Consider the following 10,770-nt stretch of genomic DNA (forward strand, 5'->3'; position numbering starts at 1 on the left):
ATATACAAAATATAAGAGAGTGTTAAAAGCATTAATTTTTCAATTTAGATATCTTAATAAAGCATAGCCAGTTGTTGAATTACATTATAGAAAATGTAATTTTAGATACTGATTTTTCCTGTTATTTTAGGCGAAAAAAGGTACTTACCGATGATCTTTATCCACTTCAGTGACTTCATTGAAAAACTCGAGCTCCATTTATCATTTAAATAATAAAATTTGCAATACCAAGACTCTTGAACTGTTTGCTTTAATGGATTTTTAAATCTAAGTGTCGTATTTACCCTATAAATACTTAATCTTGTCGTATGAGATTACTATAAATCTATACTCTAAGAATGAATAATACAAAGATACTGACAACAATATACATTATTAACATATAACGCGACATACCCAACTATTATTGGCCATAATTAAATCGGTTCCTTAATAATTCTATCTTCATATAAAATGACGCTATTTGTAATAATGAGCTCTTTCTCATCTTAACATACAATAAGAAGGTTATGTAGAGGCTCATCAGCTTACACTTCTCTTATAATTTTCCATTGTTTTGATCAATACTTCATTAAGGATCTGAACAACTTTTTCGAAAGCAATAAAGTGAAAGCATAAGGTCATTTTAATAAAATATATATAAAGCTTAAATCATAGCATATCTACTCATGAACAAATAATCTTGAAATACATGAAAAGACAAAGAATTCTTATAAACTAAAAAGATAAGTAAATACAAAGAATAAGAGAAGGATTTTTATATAAACGAATAGTATTTTTTTTGAGAGACAAACGTCCTTCTATTTATATATTTTTCCTTTGTTATTTCAGAATCAATTTTCTACACCATATCAATTCGTATTGTTGAGCAGTGATGATTGGAGTTGCTCAGTCGAATTAACTCCGAAATTTGCTTCATTGTTGCTTCATTATTACTAAAACTAATAAAACTGTACGATTTGATAATGTTGTATACTTCGATTTATAAAGATGAGCCGAATATTTACTGCCAATTTTTGTTGTGGATCAGAAAAGTGATCAAATTGCACAAGTAGGAGATAAAACATGTGTAAAGAGTTGAGAAGGGTAAAACAAGCTTTCAGATCTACAAAGTGCCACCTTACGTTAAAGTGTAGTAAAATCAGCGAATTTAAGAGAAATAAAATGAATTTCTTTAAATAAGCTAACATATGAATAGATTAATTTTTTCGCAGAACAACAAACCACAAGAGTTTCTATAGTTTTTAAAACAATGGAGATTAGTTACTGGACATTGAGTATTTCGGGGAAAATTCCCCATAGTGAAATATGAAATTTGAAAAAAAAGCTTAAAAAGAAATACTACTTTTTACAAGATATTTAATATAGGAAAAGCATTGGTATACATGCTTACAGATAAGCTTTCCAATATAATTTGACAGGTTAGCGATTATCAGGCCTTAAGATCAATATTGAACAATATACTAAGGCTTGTAAGATAAAGTAAAACAAATTGAAAATACCAAACTGCTTAGCAATTAGTGCTTTAGCTAAAATGAAAGAAATTTTTATTATCTGAACTGATCGATTCATCTATTTCATTTATAAGGTATTTAAACTAAATACATTGGTGATAAAAATATAGGAAAGGTAATATTTAAAAAAGTGATATTGATAATAAGTATTAAAAATAGTAAATGTTAAATGTTAAAAATCTGTATAGCGTATGTAGTTACGAGATACCAAGATAGTACCAATGTAGATAAAAATAGCAAATAAACTAAAGTGGCTTCTGGAACACCATTATTTGGATAAACTCAGGGAGATTAATAAGTAAAAAAGAGTATTATATGTCGTGTTAGTGGCCACCAGATCCTGATTATACAAGATCAAAGATAATAAATATGGATCGAAAAGTAAAATAAAAGAAAAATGAAAAAGATGTCTTTATAAGAGAAGACTTTGTAGGATAATTGGAATGAGAATAATACTCTAGATTGATTAATCTGATTAAACCGATAATTCTCTATTCAAAGTAACTGGGCCACTTATATTAAGAAATAATTGGGAGAGTGTCATTGAAACCACAACTGATATAGTGCAGGCACACTATGTCATGGCATTATGTGGATTGACAGTGTTAAACCTCATAGTGAGGTTTACCAATGCTACTACGGGTAAACTCCTGAATTTCGTTTACAGTATCGACTTTTCAAAAATATAAAAACTTCAAATATACTGTAGCACTAATGACCAAAACTGATTCTTTTCGGACCGCGAGATTAAGGTTTCTCCATTTAACGTTTGAACCTTATTTTTAACAATATAAAAAGAGCAATGCTTTTGCTAAAAGCTCGAATCATTCAATAAATCACCTACGATTTGAATCACAATCTTTTCCTTTATATTTTTATCTTTTATTAACTTCTGAATAATTCAATCAAGTGGATTCAGGAACCTTTTTATCTTCTTTATTATTCTTTTTACCCTGTACAACTCAGTCTGATCAACTTCACACGATCTGGTGGCCACACATCGAACCTTTATTATAACTTTAGCTTTTAAACGCTTTTGATACGAACCTCAAGCCTTACAAAGACTACGAACACACAAACTTCTATTTTTATTATCTTTTACAACACACTCAAACTCAAGACCTATTGTAATTTGTATGACTTTGGGTTTAAGAGTTTTACCAGTAGAGATATAAAAGAGATTTTGTGTAAAGTAAGTCTTGATCGGCTTGGAAGGATGTTAAGATATAAAAAGCTTTAAAAGTAAATCAAAGCTTGGTTCGAGTTAGTGACCACCAGATCTAAATGCTAGATCAAAATAAGAAAAGTAAAGAAAATAAAAGGAAGTTTATAAGAAAAGGAAAGGTACAAAAGAGAGTTTTGATTCAAGAGACTTGAGGATTTATTGAATTGTTTTTTTTTTTTTAAAAAAAAAAAAAAAAGAAAGAAGAGAATACCAAAGGTATTTATACAAAAAAAAATCCATAATAAGACTACCAAGGTCGATGACCTTGGAGTTGGAGAGGAAGCATTTGGACGAATTAAAGTTTCGAAAAAGGAAATTGTGCTTCACTACAAAATTTACAATACGAAAATTTCGTTTAGGTCTTGTGCCATGCGGTTGCTAGATTCATTCAAATGGTCACAATACTTGAGGAATAATGCCTGTTGAAGGTGCTGCTAGAGATGTCCTCCTGAATCTTCTTCATTACAATAGTGTAATTTCTTTGGGTTTGGGGAAGTTTGTATGTAAATATAATGATAAAAAAGGTTTCTGTGTAAAGTAAGTCTTGCTGGGCTTAAACTAAAAAGGAAAATTGTATAAAAAGAGTAAAAATAAAGAATCTAGTTCGCAAGTGACCACCAGATTTTCTTATAATATCAAAATAAAAATATAAGCAAAATGTAAAGATAAAAAGAAAACATCCAAAAGTTCTATAAGTATTAATATACTTATTGTACTGGATTATAAAGAAGATAAAGAAATATAAAAGAAAAAGAGAAGGTTTAATCCCAAGTATTAAAGACTTGTTATACTTGAAGTAGGGTTGGATTAGATTGTGTTAGATTGTTTTTTTTTTTATTTTGTCCAAAGGACCAAAGTATTTATAACAAAAATAAATTTAAAAAAATTGGAATACATGAGTTCATGTACATTGTTACTGAGTGTTAGTAGTAAGGTTAAAAATAAGTTTTATAAGTAGAATTTGGTATTGTAGTGACTACCAGATCTTAATATAAGATCAATATAGAGCAATATAATGCTAAGCCTTGTGAGATAAAGTGAAAAATAAAATAAAAAGGTGATTAAGCAATTGTTGCTCAAGATATAAGATATAATAGAGGTTATTGTGATCTGAAGATAAGATGATTCTTAGATGATTCTTCGATATTGTTTATTTCATGAATAATTTGGGGATATTTATACTGTTGTAAATTTTGGTTTTGTGTATAGGTTGGTTTATAGTTTGGGTTGATTTAGTTAATTTAAAGGGTCGTTAATTGTATATGTTGTTGAATATGTCGATAATATGTCGTTATGTGACCACCAGATCTTCTTGTAAGATCAGATAAGATTGCAAGATAATAATTTCTTGTGATAAACTTGTAGAGATACAATGAAGTTTTAATTGCTTCAAGGGACTTGTATTTACTTGAGATAATAGTATCAGAGGTTTACTTTGAGCACAGAATAAAGTTTATTGATAAAAAAATAAAGTAAAGTAAAATAAAGTAAGTAAAAATAAAAAGTAAATAGAAAAGTAAAAAAAGTAAATAAAAGTAAAGTGAACAAGGGGAATAACCAGAGGTTATTTATACTGTTTGTGATGTGGCGATTTGAGTTTCATTTGATGAATCGAAGTTCATTTCATGAGTTGAAGTTCGTTTGGTGTGTTTCCATTTTCGGTAATTGGCGTAACAAAAGATATTTGAGCTTTTTCCTTACACTGTTTAAATATGCAATATAATATATATAATAAATGATAAATGATAAATCATTAAAACTTGCATTGGACATGCAGAGTATAAGATACCAAAAAGGGTATCAATAGCATGAGCGTTCATTATGTCAGCTTACGCAAAAAAATACGGATAACGGAATTTCTATTTATCCGAATACGAATATTAAAAAGAATCTCTTTGGCGGGGAATTGAACCCCGGTCTTCCGCGTGACAGGCGGAGATACTAACCACTATACTACCAAAGATGCTCATATTTTTTTGAGTATTAAAATTAATATATTTAATTATTTTCACGTGATAAGCACGTGATTTTTTCTCAGTACTGTAGTTGTAGTAGTAGTAGTTGTTGTTAGTACTCGGTAGTGTATAGAATAAAAACAAAGAAGTGATGAGTCTCTTTTTTATCCTTTTATTAGAAGTGAGGGGAGGAGCTCATAGCAAAAAGAAATTAGGTTGTTTTAAAAGAGATCAGAATACTAAGGTACATGTAATTAAGTCAAAAGTAATCTCACACGTAAAGATTAGCATTGGACAGGGGCAAATACGACAACTGACGTGTTTGGTGAAATGAATCTATAATACTTGATTATAAACATATGGTAGGGCATATGCATTCTTTTCTCTATCTGATTATCGTGCATAAATAGCAGCCATAGATTCTCTCCCTTAATAAACTGTGTTGAAGGCAAAAATAGAGTACGTTGTTCATTCAAAATTTAATAAAGTGTACAAGTAAACTCTGCAATTTACTCCAAGCAGTCTGGTTGTTCTCTGATAATCATGTCATACATTGGTTGGAACATAGCGTAACCTGAAAGGCTATCTCCTAGAACTTTGGCTGTCTGTTCTGCGACTTGGTCAGAGATCAAAGATAGACCTTTGTAACCATCAGGGGATGCAGCTTCAGCCAGTAGTTGTGATTGACAGCACCTTTCCATACAAATAAACCACCAGATAGCCTCGTCTACTGTTTTTCCTACAGTTAATATGCCGTGATTTTTAAGAATGAGTGCCTTATTGGTAGGACCCATTGCATTGACTAAACGTTGTCCTTCTTCTTTATCATAGACTATTCCACCAAAGTCATTATAGACTCCATGTGAATTGTAGAATGCGCATGCATCTTGTGAAATAGGTAAGAGCTTTCTGCCAAAGGTTGAAAATGTTTTTCCATACATAGAGTGTCTAAAACAGTATTGTTATTAAACTGAAGAAATATAATGCGTTGTAAATCCCTACGTGTGAACTGCACAAGTGACATCCGAACGAGCTTTATGCACAGCTTCATGAATGACAAAGGCTGCTTTGTTTACAGTGCGGTTCCCTCTTACGATAGCACCAGAATGGTCAACAAGAACAAGGTCACTTGCCTTGATGTGTCCAAAATATTGGCCAAAGGCATTAACCCTGTGAAACAGTCCGTCAGTCTTTTTTGTTTTGAATTATTTTTTTTTTTACCAAAAGAGGTCCGGATATTCAGGGTCTCTGAGGGTCATATGACCAGCAACACCTTCATCCCATCCAAACTTTGAAAGAAGTCTAAAACCAGCAGCTAGTTTTTGTTTCATATGAACACGTTGTGTGTGTACATCATTGAAGGTTATTTGTTTTGATAATCTGATGGGTACATTTTCAGCAGCCCTAGCCTCTTCTTCAGTTTCTGAACCTGTCAAAATGATTTTTCTTGAAGAGCGAAGAAAGATGGCAGTTCTTTGAGTATGTGCACTTGGAGTATCTTGACTAGATGACTCAGTGTTCGTACTATAAGAGGTCAATGAGTAGATAATTTAACTTTTTCTTTATTTTACATTGGGGTAGACATGATGGAAAAAAAGTATAAATTGGGGAAAAAATAAAGAACAGATCAACTGCATTTATAGTTCAGTTTGTTACACATACACATTCACACGAACAACAGGTTCGTCTTGTTTAGTTTTGATTATTCATCATCTTTCCCTTGGCCAAAGCATTTCAATTCTCATATAAAGAAAAAGAAAGAAAAGAAAAGGGGTTGGGTATATGATTATTGTTTTATTTTTTCAAGCATTGGTATTTATAAATAGCTTCTTTTATTTTTTTATCTTATTTACTTCCATGCTCCCTCGGACTACTTGAACATATATGTTGATGTATCTTAGCATACGAATTCAAGAAGTTCAGGCAGAGTATGAAATAAAATCTTTTTTATAACGTCAATATTGTAAAGTAGGACATATACTAGATTTTTTTTTAAATCAAATCTTACCTGTACAAAGTATATTAAATCTCGTTTCTCATTCAATATATCCCTTAGTTGTGTTAGAACCTTCCAATGCGGATTACTTGAAGCTGACAATACATTGAATTTATTGTTGCTTGGTTCACCTACTACTCCAAACTCAATATCATATCTTCTTGACCGTCCCTTTGCCGAAGACGTCCAGTGAATAGTACAAGTGTACTGTTTGGCATAAATAAATAGTAATTTCTGTAGATTGGTTGACTGGAACGTCAGTTGATCCTTATACTTGTTAAACCAAACCGAGTGGACTGATAAATTTCACCATTAGTTGTAAGCTAACTTATAAAAACAAAGACTTACCTTGTCTGCTCAAGTTAATCATCATAAAGATTCTTTCCCAGTCATTCAAGAACTGGTCTACGCAATTATCAATGTTCGCATAGGTGAAGGAAATCGTGTTATTGGCTTTGTCTAAGGAAATATGATCTTCAATATCATCTTCTTGCAAAGTTATCCTTTCACAATCAATTCTATCTTGGAAAACAACATAGCATTCGCCTCTACCGCAATTCCACCAACCAAACGATCGAACTAAAATTTCGTTTTTCATACGAGGCAGCAGTTTCTCAATCCATGGTATCGTCTCTGTCTTTTTCTCCTTTCTCTTTCCATCTCCTGGGTGATAATAATAAGCACATACTCGAAGCAAGTCTTGTCGTGGTAAACAGATGGTTTCCATCTTGTACGATACAGGGTGACTTTTCACTTGTGTCTCAACCGGTAATACAGTGTCTAATAGTGGGCGCTTATGATAATGAAGTGCTTCCTTGTATATCTGAAGTTGCAACTCGATTTTTCTATTTGTTATATATCCTCTACATAGTGAATCTAACTGAGCCAAGTATTGAAAGTCCATAATTAAACTAGGCAAAAAAAAAAAAATGAGGCCACTATGGTCAAATAAAAGTAGATCTCATTACCTGTCAAATTTATCCGAATAGTCATGCTGAACTACTACGGAAAGGTCCCTTGACAGTTTCCTTTTCTTACTATCACATTGACTACTTGCTTTTTCTACATCATCTTCTAATTGTCTCTTACTGCTGCCTACAGCTTTCTTTGCTTCCTTTCTCCGTAGCTCATCACAATCTATATATATCAAATCTGCAACGGCTTGATATATGCTATTTTGATCATATATTTTACTTTACAGCAAATGTGAGTTATAGTCGTTACCAAAGTTTGTTAACTTACTTTAAACAGCATAACCATGACTTGAATTCGTTTTTTATAGTTGCAATAACAAAGTACCAGTTGTCAAATTGGGAAAACTGAAGAAACACACAGTGTGAAGGGTACTTCTCAGTCTTGTTGGATGGAATCACATCACCAAACAGTTTGATAAAATCTTCTGCACGGAGATTCATCTGTGAAGGATGATAGGGTTGCAAATTGAGCAGCTTTGCCAGCGAAATGATTTCACGGATAACAATGTCGGATCGTAACCATAATAAATGTTTGGCAATATTTTCAGGGTCATTGTTCAATCGATCTTCTAACCCTGCTAATTTTACTATGATACGAGTTAGTCATATAAGTCTAAATGTATTATCTGTTTTTTTTTTTTTTTTTTTTACCATTTTCTTCATTTGATTCATTCTTAGTTTCATAAGCTTTCACTTTTCCTGTACGTGAATCGATGTCAATACTAATATATTTTTCATGTCTATAGCGGATAACAAGTGGGTTCTCATTATCTTTTTGATTTTCTAACAAGTAAAGACCATTGTCTTCCAAGAATTCTTTCTGAGATTGCAGAAGCTGACGAAGTTTGTCTTTAATACAATGGCTGTGATATTTCGTAGCGTGCAACAAAAGCTCCTCAGCGTTCAAATCAGAAGCATTCTATAGATACTCTAAATACATAGTGCATTATATAAGCAAGAACTCTTACTAATAATTTAGCATTCGTATGTAAATCTTTCGAGTCACCCCAAAGGATGTCTAGGCAATTCTTCGGGTATTTAAGAAGCGAAACAATCTTGGGCTTATCTGCAGGATCAGTCTCTGCTAGTCGTACAGAAGCACCAATACCTGCCTTCTGTATCAGACCTTTTGATTCATCTCTTACTGTGATTGCCATGTTTTTCTTAGCTGACTCCTTTTCATGCTCATCGCTCACGGATAGTTCCAATACTGTACTCTTACTCGCTTCTTTCTCAGGCTATATACTCGTGTTTAATAAAATATCACTCATCACTTTTTTAATCACTTACCTGAGGTCTAGCCCAATGGGCAGCAGGTGATCCGCCTCCCCAATAGGTGATGATGAGTTTGGCTCTACTTGAATCCATCTGTACCTTTAGTTGATCTAACCACTTTGTCTTTGCTAACATGAGAAGTTGAATATGTAGCATTTCAAGTTGCATGTTGAGACAGCAAAGGTGCAGGTAGTCATATAGATTTACTAGCGGGAAGAACAACTTGGTTGCTTTGTTTTCTTCTCCTTCAGCTGTAGCAGGTGGTATGAGTTGTTTTTGAGCATTCATTCGTAAATGCTGTTTCTGTGCATCACTTAGAGATATATCAAGATCTAAAAAGCCTTTAATTAAGGATATACTTTAGACTTGTTTTCTATTACCAGATGCAGACTCTTCACAACTAGATGCCTGAACAAGTATATCCAAAGATACAATCCACCATCTTCTAGCATGGCTTTGTCCCATCAGGGTCAAGGCCACTTCAAATTCATTGTCAATTGAAAAATAAATGCGTCCATTTTCTAGGTTGACAGTGAGTTAATGGTTATTATAAAACAAACTTTCATTACCGATGCGGTATTTTTGCATGGGCGATGGTAGCACTTCTTCTGTCAACATGCGTACACGAATAGTATCATTCATTTGCTGAAACGTTTCCAACACTTCTTCATCAGTAAAAGGAGGAGGATGGATCATGTCCTATCGATAAAATGTCAATATAAAACTCTTGCTGAGGTCTGTCTTGTGCTAACCTTCAGTTTCGTGGGCATGCGTTGATACGTTCCAGTTGTTAAGACATCAACTGCCGTAGGTATGTCAAAGTTCCTGACTCTGGCTGCTGGTAATTCAATGTGTATTTTGTGAAGATAGTCGACAGTATCCTGAAACATTTTGTTTTGATTAGCCAAAAAGGCCATAATGTTCTATTCATTTTGAATGTTAGTTTTCTTTTGCAAAGATGTTTTAATAATAAAAGAAAAAGAACCTGGCACATTTGAATATCATCAGCACAGTCTGCCCATTTGACAAGTACAAGCAATTTCAAGAATTGTTTTCTAACAAATGTAGTATAATTTAATATTTGTCGTTTCTTTTCCACATCAGACATGGATGGTAAACTAAAGCCATGATTAATACTGTATTCTCATTAATGTTATTTTTTTTCCCGTACGTATCCGTTAAAGTCAATAAATCTGCGTATGATTTATGAACAAGTTTCCCAATCAAGCTTTTTAATGATATCATGCTTGCCATTTCAACAGGCAACACGATTTTCTCTTGATTAAGTTTTGATTTGGGTGTACCGTTCACTTGTTTAACATATCCATTAGTTTGCGTACTTGTTGGTTGCTGTTCGTCTGCTTTTAAGATCGGCTGCATCACACTTTTACGCAAATTGAATATGTTGTTGTCCGTTTGTCTATTACGGCTAAGGAAAAGAAAAAGAAAAAAAATAATAGAAAAATTACTCTTGTTGTACCAAATTGAAGTGACGTATGCGGACTTTTTTTTGAGTAAAAATAACAAAAGCAAAGATCTTTGATGTGGATATGCTTGAAGTCTGTTCGTTGTCTCATTATTTTAGTGTTTCCCATGCTTTACAAGCAAAGGGTATACTATGTCAATGGGGCATGAATGCTTCAAATAACATAACATTGATTGCTGCTAGTATTTAGAAAGACTTCCAGGCATAAATTTCAATAAATCGCCGTAACAAGCACAAACTGCCCTTTTGGCAGTTCTAATTTAATTATTCACTCGCCTAGTTTTAGATTCAAAGCCTTCATTGGTTGACAATGGTGTTCTGTTAAAATGATTGCTCTTTCTTTTT

The 10,770-nt window shown here is 32.7% G+C and overlaps 2 protein-coding genes and 1 non-coding gene across 3 annotated transcripts; all 3 read right to left on the reverse strand.

Moving 5' to 3' along the window:
* Nucleotides 1-4,630: 4,630 nt before the first annotated feature.
* Nucleotides 4,631-4,702, reverse strand: RHIMIDRAFT_t36. Its single transcript has one exon. It is a non-coding gene; the product is annotated as a tRNA-Asp (tRNA).
* A 178-nt stretch (nt 4,703-4,880) lies between these two features.
* On the reverse strand, nt 4,881-6,283 carry RHIMIDRAFT_17486 (class II aldolase/adducin family protein). The gene is made up of 3 exons (XM_023605769.1): nt 5,916-6,283; nt 5,697-5,864; nt 4,881-5,642 (listed from the first exon to the last, which is right to left on the reverse strand). The coding sequence occupies exons 1-3, from the start codon at nt 6,023-6,025 to the stop codon at nt 5,204-5,206; spliced, it is 717 nt and encodes a 238-aa protein (XP_023465398.1). The 5' UTR covers nt 6,026-6,283; the 3' UTR covers nt 4,881-5,203.
* Nucleotides 6,284-6,438: 155 nt separating this feature from the next.
* RHIMIDRAFT_255945 (MED14-domain-containing protein) lies at nt 6,439-10,381 on the reverse strand. Its single transcript, XM_023611199.1, has 14 exons — nt 10,111-10,381; nt 9,925-10,057; nt 9,692-9,862; nt 9,509-9,638; nt 9,320-9,460; nt 8,955-9,271; nt 8,633-8,902; nt 8,316-8,583; nt 7,933-8,251; nt 7,659-7,883; nt 7,039-7,601; nt 6,703-6,986; nt 6,521-6,636; nt 6,439-6,472 (listed from the first exon to the last, which is right to left on the reverse strand). Exons 1-13 carry the CDS (start codon nt 10,317-10,319, stop codon nt 6,592-6,594), a joined length of 3,075 nt encoding a protein of 1,024 aa, XP_023465399.1. The 5' UTR covers nt 10,320-10,381; the 3' UTR covers nt 6,439-6,472; nt 6,521-6,591.
* Nucleotides 10,382-10,770: the final 389 nt, after the last annotated feature.

Source organism: Rhizopus microsporus (genome assembly GCF_002708625.1).
Source record: "Rhizopus microsporus ATCC 52813 unplaced genomic scaffold scaffold_10, whole genome shotgun sequence".
In the NCBI taxonomy this organism is placed as follows: Eukaryota; Fungi; Mucoromycota; class Mucoromycetes; order Mucorales; family Rhizopodaceae; genus Rhizopus; species Rhizopus microsporus.